Source organism: Zeugodacus cucurbitae, chromosome 5, assembly GCF_028554725.1.
Source record: "Zeugodacus cucurbitae isolate PBARC_wt_2022May chromosome 5, idZeuCucr1.2, whole genome shotgun sequence".
Classification (NCBI taxonomy): domain Eukaryota; kingdom Metazoa; phylum Arthropoda; class Insecta; order Diptera; family Tephritidae; genus Zeugodacus; species Zeugodacus cucurbitae.
In genome coordinates, this window is record NC_071670.1 from 69,408,942 (window position 1) to 69,421,284 (window position 12,343).

Genomic DNA, 12,343 nt, shown 5'->3' on the forward strand with positions numbered 1-12,343 from the left:
TGTATCTATGTAGGTACTATTTTATATTCCCAACAGCAAGACGTGTGAACGTTTGCCAATACCGTTAAATAGGTGTTAATAGTTGATTGCTGTTTGACTTTTTATGAATATATGATATAAGTTAGAAAAGCAATAATTATGTTTTTATTAAATGAACACATTAACTGAATATTGCAAAACGTTTGTGTAATCAATGTACATGAAGAGTTTAAATTTGGTGAGACTGCAAGAATCTAGTAAAGAAGTAATTGTGCGCCTAAAAGTATGCAATTTTTCATTTGTGTGTGTTGCTTGAAATCATTTATATGCAATATTAAACTTATTAAATCAAATCGCATGGCTTTAATTTTATAATTTTGCAGGCAACCACAACAACAACTACACTTAATTTAGTGTAATAAGAATAGCAATTTTGTTGAAAAAAAATGAAAACAAATACATATTAACATTTTCTATAAAATAGCAACGAAATGACTTATAAATGTATATAAAGTAAATGATAAACATTATTTTACTAATTGCAATTAATTTTTTTTTTGGTAGTTTACAATATAAAACACAATAGGAATAGCAAAATTGTTTTTGATCAGCGAAAATATTATGTAACGCTATTTTTTGCATATACTCCATTCAATGTAACATTTCAATACAATATCATCTATACCGATTCGAGTCCTTTCAATGTATTAATTTGTCTAAACGACACACACACACAAACATGCCTGCATGCACATGTACTCGCATAAGGAAATGTTAGAATTTTTGGTTACATGGAAGTATTCAGATTTTACAATATTTCACACATTTCTTCGCTGTTTCACTTTTCATTTCGTAAATAGTAAATTAACTGAATTACACCAAGTCTGTTCGGCGTACTCCATACTCGTCTGCAATGTAACAGCGACGCTTCAACAACATGCAACGTTTGCTTTAGAAAATACTAGCGACATTTGGACCGGGTTGCGAGTTTGTGGGCGTTGGCTGTGTGGGCCGATCGATGTCCTGGTAGGTGCGCTGCTGTGTGGTGGGGAAGACTGAGCCGGTTTGCAAGCTGCCGCCGCGCGCATTGAACTCACGATACAGCAAAAGGATAGTTATTGGTCGTAGTACCAAATTTATGATGGAGAAAGCGACCGCCCAACCATCTGGAAGTTGAAAGAAATTGTTGTTTTCATTTGTAATTGCAAGAAATGATTTGTGTGCTTACTCATGAAATCGAAGTAGACTATAATGCAGATTAAGTCGAAAAATATGCTGGAAACGTTAATGACGAGTGCCTGCAAGTAAAAGAAAGTGAAAATGGCAATAAATAAATAAATAAAATTTAGAGAAATGCCTAAAGTGAATGAAAATGCTAAAAACCAACTGCAATCTAATCTTATAATGAATTGTGGCGTTCAATACAAATAATGCTGTAATAACAAATTTTCATTTTTCGTCACAATTTAATTTAAAGAACCGTTTTCGATGAAAAAGAAACCTTAATAAGTAACTACATTCATTTTTTTTTTTGGAATTTTTAATATATGTATGTACATATATATACAGTTGAACTTCCATAACTCGAAGTTCTCCAATACTCGAACTCTTGAATTGACAATACTAGTCAATTTTCAAATCAATTACCTTCCATAACTCGAAGTCTCTCTAACTCGAAGATTTTTTGTGGATTATGGTTATTAAAATTGAATAAAAAATTAATTAAAATTTAATAAAAAAAAAATATAAAAAAAAAATTATCAACAATTATTTTTTTACTTTAATTGAATCAAAAAGGGATGTTTTGAAATGCATATGTATAGGACATTAAATAAAAAAAAATTACATTGTAGAAACTTAGATATCAGATAGATACAGAAATTCAGAAATAAAGCAAAAAACAGTCTATAACTAATAATAATTAAATTTTAATTAAAAGTAATAATAATAATGAAACAAAAATAAAATTCTACAACTTTTAATAATAAATATTCATTAGATTACGTTGCTAATCTGACCCAAAATACCTTTGTGGACATAAAAAAATATTTCTATTGAAACATACACACACACACACACACATATATATATGAATAACTATTTCCCCAAACCGCTTATTAATCTCTTTTAAGGCAGTGTCAAATTAATCGCAAACAAAACAAATAAAATACAAAAGATAAAAATGCTGTAGCTAGAGAAGAGTAGAAACCAGACCACGATAATATGTGATAATACTATTTTTAAATAAATTTGCAGAGCCTAATGTTTGCCCGACATGGCATCGTGCATAAACCAGCACTATAAACACGTTCCAGTTCGGCACCAAATTAAGCAAGTAATAGAAAATATTTAAATATTTCAGTATATGACTGGAAAAAATTAAATATAAACTCATTTTAGTATATAATTAATAGTATATACCAACACACTCATACTACTAAATGAAGTGTGCATTTCTAAGACCCAACGGTGTAAGTGGAAAGTGTAGGTGACGTTGTCGTCATAGCCATGCTGGTAACCGATACACTTTTATGTATGTATGTATGTTAATACATATATATGCCTCAACACGTCACTGTGCTTACGTGTGAAATTCTATGCTCCATAAACACGCTTGTACGCCACTTTGATTATATTCAAATTCAGCAGAGCTAGTGGAAACGAGTAGTGCGTTCAAAAGGGGCGATAATAAATAGAATCACATATTATAATACAAATGTATTTTAGTATGTAAATACAAGAGCGTGTTTGCTTAGCTTCATTAATTTAAGAAAACGAAAGTCACTTTTGATGGTCGAGTTGCGAAATTGCTTCCCTTACACCACCACTAGGCGCGACTGGTGTGTAAGGATTTTGAGCGTCGGTTCGGAAAACTAAAGAGTGTGCAACACGCAATGTTAGCGATTTTCTTTCGAATTTATTAGCATTTCTAAAGCCAGTCGACCGGCAAACAATAGCTAGGGGTTCGGGAAGGAAGAAAGGTTGACCATTTGGCTATTTCTCAAACACCTTTAATACTACACATAAATCAAATGTGAGTTTCTACACACATACAAACAAAAATCAATAACAATGCTAACGCAGAACACGAGAATTGTGCTGTAGTTCATTAATTAAAGCTATTCTGAAGTAATTTTATTAAAGAATAGGTGCAAAACATAAGTAATTTACTGAACACTAGAAAAGCGGTCGATTTCTTAACAACATACATACATATATATTTATTTTTTACAAATATACATTATTTTAAGTATATAGTATGTATATGCACTTATACACGTATTGCCTTCTAGCAACTGATGAGCTCAACAAATTTTGAAGTTAGAGCTTTAAGGTTGGAAGTTCACGCTTCACCAAATATTCATTAGCAGCAAGTTGTTATCACTTGCACAACACTAACCTACCTAAACATACATACATATGTATATTACACATCATATATATATATATATACATCTATAAATAAGAACTTACGCGTGTAATTCAATAATTGTATTTCAATGGAAGTGCTACTGCGATGCTACGTTTTACGCATTGTAGTAAAACGTCTGGCTCAAAATAGTTTGAATATTCGATTATTATGTATGTACATATGTATGTATATAATATATATAATTGAGAAATGTTTATATCATTACCTTATCGGCTAATGACTTTAATAGAACGATTGTTCAAATTCTAATTGTTGGCTTCATTGTATTTAATTACGGTCTAACTTTTAAATAAAACATATTACATTTAATAGCGCCAATTTTTCTGCTAAATTTGATGCGGTGATTAATTTTTAATGAATTCCAATAATTTAAATATTTATATATAATATGCGAGTATATATATGTGTTTTTAATACACACACAATTTTATTACAAATTTCAAACGAATATGGCCTCGCCTGTGTTCTAGTTAACACACAACACGTATGGAGACGTTTACAGATTTTCAATGATTTAAACTTACGACAATAGTGTTTATTTAAATATATACAAATAACATATAATATATTTTATACATACATATACACCATATATTTAGTGTACACTTGTTAATCTATGTATTTACATATAAGACAGACAACTCGGTTACTTACCACTTGTGCAGCTTCAATGGATTCCTTGCAATGCATTGTCCAGAACATGGCAATAATAAATAGGAAATTGTAGAACTCATAAGCACCATGGCCCCAGGTGCCGAGCATAGCATTTGTGATGAAGAAGAAGTGCACGAAAGCGACAAGCTGTAAAATAAATGTGAAATAAAGTAAGCTTTAGAGATAAAACTTCGGTTACACTTAAACCGAAGCGCTGTTTGAAGGAAAATCCGTGGTGAAGCCATTCAAAATCACACAAGCTGAATTTATTTCCAAACACATGCATGTACATATGTGAGTATGTGAATTAAAACTTCATGCGCAATGAGGGTTGAGGAATTTGCATTTCAAACTATTGAATGTCTACCACGACATATATACATATGTACATACGTACATATTAAATGTTTGCGGCTGCGATTCATGCTCAGGCAAAGCCACAAGAGAGCATCTACACAAATCATAATCGTAGGTGATTGCAATGCAGGGGGCCTTTAACGGTCGTTGTGGTCTGCACCACAATGTTATTCAATTCATTGCATTGTATGGAGGCGATTGAGTCACCGCTTGTGAACAAGCGAAATTAATTGTAGCTGATTTAAATACCTACTTAATTCACAAAAAATATATTGAGTATGAAAAAAAGCAAAAAGGAAGTTTACTGATAAGGTTACGCCTCTTTCTAATGTTATTGCCTCGGCGCATACTACAGATACGTGGATGTATATACTCACACATACAATTGTATACATTTCAATGATGCATATTTATAGGATAAGGGTTGATTTAAACATTGATAATTTGTTATCACAACAAAGAAATATTGTTCTAAAAGTAAATTTAAAACATTCTACATACAAATAAGTAAAAATAAAAATTAATAACAACTCAACGACTCAGTGTTTGACTAACAATGAATTTGCGTTTATTAGCTCATTTGGGCGTTATTAGCTGAGAATTTCTATCTGCTTACACACGTTACTTACCTTAACCCGCACAAATGATGAACCCAATAATTCATTTATGTCCGCCATTCTGCTTGCGTGTGTATTTAAAAAATTTCTGATCTAGTTTATCTGAAACTTTTTAATCAGTGAAACACTTTCGTTGATGATGCTTTATTGTCTACTTGCACAGTAATCGCGAAATGAGCAACAGCTGTTTATATTTTTGCAATTATTTGGATTCTGCTCCACTTTCTTATTTTTCTCTCGCGCGCGTTGAGACCAGAAAATGTTTTGCCACTCAAATCAGCCAGCTACAGGTGTATAATCACTAACTTGATAATGTGGCGTTTTATTTTCGCTCTTTACACACAATGCGCAGAATCAATTGTTAAGTATCTCAAAAGTTAATTATGTATTTATGTATGTACGTAATAAAATTATTTCAAATGGCACTGCGACGAATTAAATTAGTCAACAACAGCAACACAAAGAACTTTACGCGAGGAAGTCCAACTAGATTCTGAAATTTCTCGTTGAGAAATGTCGTAATCACTGAATTCATTAGCAAATATAGCGTTGCCAAACAGTAATAAATATTTTACATACACAGGGAAAAATTTATTAACCATAAAATTATAATAATTTTAGGTAATTGGACGTTTTCAGCATTTGGGTTCGATTTTGCATCTTTTTTATAAAAATGTTATTTAGAGCAAGACGCTTGGTTTTGTATTTTTAGTATTAATCATATACAATAACACAAAAAACTCAATTCCCCAAGTAAATACATATATCTTAAAATTTTATTAAGCAATTTGAGTGTAGACATCGTATTATAATATTAATTAATTCACAATAAAATGATAAACAATGGCGCTTACTTGTCATTTACCTTATTGTTTCTTATCAGAATCGTGAAGAGCTAATATATCTCACTCCAATAAATTAGTTTTGTACTTTGTCCGAGTGTGCTCCGGTATAACATACATTTTCGAAAAATTTATAAACTATTCCTTGCTTTCGTAATATACTCCAGGAATGCCAGACATTAAAATCACCCAGCACATGCTTAATAATATTGAGTACGATTTTGATTCCTCTGTGCAAAGTGAAAAAGAATCGGTAAAGATGGCTGACATAGGTTGCAAATGCACACCAACGGTTTTAATAGTTGGTGATAAAGCTGATTTAAATGCTGCTGCTTATCATTTAGCACAATCACTGCAATCGCCTTTATCTGCTGAAGTTATAGTTACTGTGCTTGTGGCTGAGTCGATTCGAAAATCGTTTTTGGAACGCTTACAACCGCAACTGAAATCTATTTCGGCTGAAGCTGCACAAAAAGTAGAACGAAAAAGAGTTTTGGATTTGATAAGCAAACACAGTTGGGAGACCATTTCAGCAAAGGAGTTGGGCGCTAATTCACCAGTAATAGTATGCGACGTCACCCATGAGCATTTGGGAACCGGTTACAATGGCATTGCCACGCTACACACTTTTCGCACTGTTCAGGAAGCGATCAGTTTGTGTGGAAAAGAAACATTAAAAGCAGTTAACGCATCAATTTGGACAAGTAATCATGCAAGTGCCTATGAAATAGCATTAAAAATTTCGTCCGATAATATTTTTATTGACTGTCATCAAATATCTTTCGAACCATTGACAAAAGCGTCTTCAACTTCTGGAAATGCTAGTTGTGCATTAGTGGAAAATAATTACCACTATGAAACACTAATACTAAAGAATGGAAGAAAAAATATAATATTCCCAATTGGAACCGCTATTACCAATTAAAGGATAAGTGAGCCATGTAATGGAAGCTGTCGGGAGACTGTAGATGTGGTATTTGTTTTAATACAAGAGTCCTTTTGTAATTTTGTAACTAAATTCTAACATTCCACAAAGATTAATAAATTTTTAAAAATTGTTTTTGAACAAATAACAAATCGAAACATTATTTTTCAAAATTAGTATCTTTTAGTAGCTAGTTTGTAGTAGTAGCCCTCAAACCCAATATCCTGTAAATTATTGTTTTTTTAGATTCTTACTTTTGTTTTTACTAATTGTAATATTTAATTAAAAAAATAAACTAATTTGGGTATTTGTATAGATTGGCATACTTTATTGAACTTTGGCAACTCTTTAGTTGAATCAGCTGTTATTGGCATTCAACTAGTTTCCCTTTCTCTTTTTTGTTGATTTTTTATTCTAAACAAAATTTTATTCGTGTTCATTGGAGGTTTTAGTCAAGTTCGTGAGCTGATTGTGTGTAATGTGTTAATAGTAATTTCTAAATTGTATTAGATAAGTATTAATTAGTCGAGTGGTGATAAGCTAAAAATGTTTCGCACAAAGAATTCGCGCGGCGAAGCCACTGCCGTTGATGTTGACGGAGGTGCTGAATTTGTGCGCAATTATGCAGCGGAAGATTATGATGATGACGACAACACTTTCCACAACGACCAAGACATTCATCGCCGAACAGTCAACAGTAATGAAGATAGTGAGGTTTCCGATACAAATGAAGGGAGCTCTGCTGATACGCCTCTCATTAGTGGAGTTGAAGGTTATTACTCATATACACTTATACTAAATATATGCTAAACTATTTCTTAACAAGTGCTAATTAACTAATCTAAAACAAATACTTGTATTTGTATATATTAATTACAGATGATGGAGAGTTTCCTAAAGCACGACATATATTTGGTTTAATGGGTTTCCTTGGTTTCGCAGTAGTTTATGCAATGCGTGTAAATTTGTCCGTAGCTATCGTGGCTATGGTGAATCAAACAGCCATACCTCAGGATAACTCCACCAGCGTCGATGATACCTGTCCCGTACCAACACCAACTAATACTACTACACCGTCGAAGGAGGGAGATTTTTTGTGGGATGAAGCAACTCAGGGACTTGTTCTAGGATCTTTCTTTTACGGTTATGTGTTGACGCAAGTACCTGGTGGCCGCTTAGCAGAGCTAATGGGCGGAAAACTAATTTATGGCTACGGGGTGTTGATAACAGCAATTTTTACACTACTAACGCCTATCGCCGCATATTGGAATCTACCAATGCTAGTGCTTGTTCGTGTGTTAGAAGGCATGGGTGAAGGTGTCACCTATCCAGCGATGCATGCAATGTTAGCGCACTGGATTCCACCGCTGGAACGGAACAAATTCGCGGCCATTGTATATGCTGGTTCTAACATAGGTACAGTGATCTCAATGCCACTAGCAGGTTGGCTCTGCTCTTTGGACTTTCTGGGAGGTTGGCCATCAGCATTTTACATATTTGGTTTGCTTGGCATAGTTTGGTTCATATTTTGGATGTATCTCGTATATGACAAGCCAAGCGTACACCCGCGTATATCTTACAAAGAACGTGATTATATCGAGCGTAGTATTCGTACAATGCAACCACGCAATTACAACGAATTGTTGTCCGAAACCGAAGATGATGTAATGCACACAACGAATGAAGAGATACCGTGGAGTTCGATTTTCACATCACTGCCACTATGGGCAATCCTAATCACACAATGCGGACAGAGTTGGGCATTTTATACCCAATTGACCGAACTACCTACATATATGAGTAACATACTGCACTTTGACATACAGTCGAACGCAATGCTGAATGCCATACCTTACTTCACCAGCTGGATAGTGGGTATTTTGTGCTCCGGCTTGGCCGATTGGATGTTGGAACGTCGCTACATTTCGCTACTCAACTCCTACAAGTTATGGAACTCAATAGCGTCCATTATACCATCGATTGGACTGTTGGCTACAGCTTATGTCGGCTGCAATTGGGTTTGGGTCACTGTGATGTTGGCCGGTGTTGGTTCCTTTGGTGGCGCAGTGTATGCAGGCAATCAAATGAATCATATTGCGCTAAGTCCACGCTATGCGGGCACTATGTATGGCCTAACCAACTCGGCGGCCAACATATGCGGCTTCTTAGCGCCATATGTGATCGGCATAATCATAAATCACCATGAGACATTGGCACGTTGGCGTATTGTGTTCTGGCTGGCGGCAGCAGTAAATATCGGTGGAAATTTCATCTATTTAATATTCGCCAGCGCCACTGAGCAGAGTTGGTCACGCAATCCGCGTCTGGGTGCAGCCAACAGTGTGCGCTCTTAAGTTGACATTTTTTCGAATTACCGACAATTCCGTGATAAACGTTTGGATGCTATTATTTCTTGAGTACCTAGGCAAATGTGTGATAATTTAACATTTCCATTTTAACGAAAGAATTATGCAAGCTGTGCTGTTGATATATGTAAGATCAGTGTAATAAGACCAAAAATTGCGCAAAAACCCAATTCAGTGCTACTGCGCAAATTTTAATTCCTAAATTGAAGCAATATGAAGTCTGTGGTATAATTTTACATTTTAATCGTTCCCATCATTCATAAAGCAGTGTTATTGGAATTGAAAATTCATTATTAAAATTATTTTAATTTTTTTCCGAAAGTATTTGGATGCGTATTAGTAGCTTTATAATTGATGGCGACGATAAAGCATTCCAGTGATTCTATGTAAGTTTTAAACGAAAATATATAATTTATTCTGTTAATAAAGTGAATCTGTGCATAAAAATCTCTTGTATAAAAATATTAAATTGCATTTATTAATTTGGATAAATTTTTTGACTGCGGCAAATTAAAATATTTTTTAACTGTCGGATATCAATGAATTTCGGTGAGTAGTTAACCTGATTTCTCGAGGCAATTTCGTAGCTGTGTAGTAGACAAGCGCGATTTCAATATTAACTAACGGCACTACCTGACCTGCTGAATCATAACGGGTGATTTTTTTGAGGTTAGGATTTTCATGCATTAGTATTTGACAGATCACGTGGGATTTCAGACATGGTGTCAAAGAGAAAGATGCTCAGTATGCTTTGACATTTCATCATGAATAGACTTACTAACGAGCAACGCTTGCAAATCATTGAATTTTATTACCAAAATCAGTGTTCGGTTCGAAATGTGTTTATCGACAAATTTTGTTCAGCGATGAGGCTCATTTCTGGTTGAATGGCTACGTAAATAAGCAAAATTGCCGCATTTGGGGTGAAGAGCAACCAGAAGCCGTTCAAGAACTGCCCATGCATCCCGAAAAATGCACTGTTTGGTGTGGTTTGTACGCTGGTGGAATCATTGGACCGTATTTTTTCAAAGATGCTGTTGGACGCAACGTTACGGTGAATGGCGATCGCTATCGTTCGATGCTAACAAACTTTTTGTTGCCAAAAATGGAAGAACTGAACTTGGTTGACATGTGGTTTCAACAAGATGGCGCTACATGCCACACAGCTCGCGATTCTATGGCCATTTTGAGGGAAAACTTCGGAGAACAATTCATCTCAAGAAATGGACCCGTAAGTTGGCCACCAAGATCATGCGATTTAACGCCTTTAGACTATTTTTTGTGGGGCTACGTCAAGTCTAAAGTCTACAGAAATAAGCCAGCAACTATTCCAGCTTTGGAAGACAACATTTCCGAAGAAATTCGGGCTATTCCGGCCGAAATGCTCGAAAAAGTTGCCCAAAATTGGACTTTCCGAATGGACCACCTAAGACGCAGCCGCGGTCAACATTTAAATGAAATTATCTTCAAAAAGTAAATGTCATGAACCAATCTAACGTTTCAAATAAAGAACCGATGAGATTTTGCAAATTTTATGCGTTTTTTTTTTAAAAAAGTTATCAAGCTCTTAAAAAATCACCCTTTATGTTGCTCAGGGCTAATGTGCAAAACTTGAGTTGCACTGTTTGAAACAAAGAAAACAAGTCGTCGACACTTTTGTGAAATTTACGATATTCTTTGATTTTTTTTTTATTTTTATTTTTATTCTTCAGTGTTTGTTATCAATATACTAAGTACATATTTTATGTGTGAGTGAATGCATTTTTATCTTTACACATATACATGTATAGGTTGTATGTTGTTGTTGTTTTTTTTATTTTAATCTGCGCTAAGCACGTTTTTATAATTTCTTAAATTCTGTATTGAAATGTGCGGTATATTTTATTATATTGTATATATGTATGTATACTTGTAGGCATGTACATATGTATGTAAGAATGATTATAGCAATATATGTGTGTGTGTTTTTTTGGGGTATTTGCGTTATACATATATTGTGTTTGTGTGTGTGTATGTGTTTACGTATGATATTTACCTAATTCTTGTTAATTTTACTCACTCAAATTAACATCGTTCTCTATTTATTTTATTTGATCCTCGTATGTATATATATACGAAGGTTAAATAATGCTTTAAAACATTTATAAAAAAATAAAATCATTAGATACTAATTCTATTCTTTTAAGCAAATCGCTTCGAATATTTATGCCATGGCATTATTACACTGTGCTACACAATCAAATTTATTGTATACATTCTCATTTAATAGCTGCTTTTTTGTTTTTGTATGCATTATATATGTTTGGATGTATATAAATTACATATGTGTATATATTTAATTAGTTGTTGTTGTTGTTGTTGTTAGTATGTATGTATGTGTGTGTACTATACTAAATAGCGAACTTTCTACCACACGCTACACTTTTCTACAGGATTCATCGGCGAGCCGAGCTTGCACTTGTACGCTTCGGCAAAGTCTTTTGAGTTCGAGAGTGGTGCGAGTACGCGTATGAAACCGGGTGAGTGCACCGAGGAGCGTATCTTCGTGACGGCGTCTTCGGGACGCATTGAGCCGCACCAGATTTGTGCGTAATTCAAGAAGAACAGTTGATCGTGTGTGAGATTGAGGCCGGGTAATTCCGGTTCGGGTCCATGACGCTTAACCCACTTCCTATAGGCCTATGAGTGGTATAGAATAATTAATAAATCGTTTTTTAAAGCAAATATGTTGCCTACCCGAAAAGCCTGCTTGAGGCCACCATTATCCGCTATGTTTTCACCTTGCGTCATGCGTCCGTTCACATACATACCGACCTCCTCAATCTTGTAACGCGAGTACTGATCGATGATGCATTGTGTGCGTTCGCGGAAAGCTTCGATGGTAGCATTGTTCCACCATTGCATCATGTTGCCATCCTTATCGAACTGCCGACCTGTAAAGTGAATTGAAAAAGGTTTAGTAATGAAAGAACAACAACAAAAAAATCTGATTCTGTAACTAAATCCTCACCTTTATCATCAAACCCGTGCGTTATCTCATGTCCGATCACGACACCGATGCCACCATAGTTAACAGATTTCGGATAATTGTTGCTATAAAATAGCGGTTGGAATATCCCCGCAGGGAATACTGTAAACAATGCATCCAAATAAGTTTACGACCTTTTCAA

At 34.5% G+C, this 12,343-nt stretch overlaps 4 protein-coding genes across 15 annotated transcripts in view; 2 read left to right on the top strand and 2 right to left on the bottom strand.

Annotated features, from left to right (window-relative positions):
• Nucleotides 1-5,550, bottom strand: LOC105215570 (uncharacterized). The gene is made up of 4 exons (XM_011189562.3): nt 5,053-5,550; nt 4,067-4,213; nt 1,208-1,277; nt 1-1,145 (listed from the first exon to the last, which is right to left on the bottom strand). The coding sequence occupies exons 1-4, from the start codon at nt 5,098-5,100 to the stop codon at nt 931-933; spliced, it is 480 nt and encodes a 159-aa protein (XP_011187864.1). The 5' UTR covers nt 5,101-5,550; the 3' UTR covers nt 1-930.
• A 346-nt stretch (nt 5,551-5,896) lies between these two features.
• LOC105215571 (uncharacterized) lies at nt 5,897-6,959 on the top strand. The gene has a single exon (XM_011189563.3). It carries the CDS (start codon nt 6,052-6,054, stop codon nt 6,805-6,807), a length of 756 nt encoding a protein of 251 aa, XP_011187865.1. The 5' UTR covers nt 5,897-6,051; the 3' UTR covers nt 6,808-6,959.
• Nucleotides 6,960-7,204: 245 nt separating this feature from the next.
• LOC105215572 (sialin) lies at nt 7,205-9,164 on the top strand. Its single transcript, XM_011189564.3, has 2 exons — nt 7,205-7,579; nt 7,687-9,164. The coding sequence occupies exons 1-2, from the start codon at nt 7,354-7,356 to the stop codon at nt 9,159-9,161; spliced, it is 1,701 nt and encodes a 566-aa protein (XP_011187866.1). The 5' UTR covers nt 7,205-7,353; the 3' UTR covers nt 9,162-9,164.
• Nucleotides 9,165-10,846: 1,682 nt separating this feature from the next.
• The window catches only part of Mmel1_3 (neprilysin-1), a 30,699-nt gene continuing 29,202 nt past the window's right edge, over nt 10,847-12,343 (bottom strand). For all 12 annotated transcript variants that reach the window (XM_054230781.1, XM_011189571.3, XM_054230779.1 and 9 more), the window contains exons 8-10: nt 12,184-12,303; nt 11,910-12,106; nt 10,847-11,852 (exon numbers count right to left, since the gene is read on the bottom strand). In XM_054230781.1, coding sequence (XP_054086756.1) covers nt 11,580-11,852; nt 11,910-12,106; nt 12,184-12,303 — 590 coding nt within the window. In that variant the 3' untranslated portion in view covers nt 10,847-11,579. The remainder of the gene's footprint in view (nt 11,853-11,909; nt 12,107-12,183; nt 12,304-12,343) is intronic.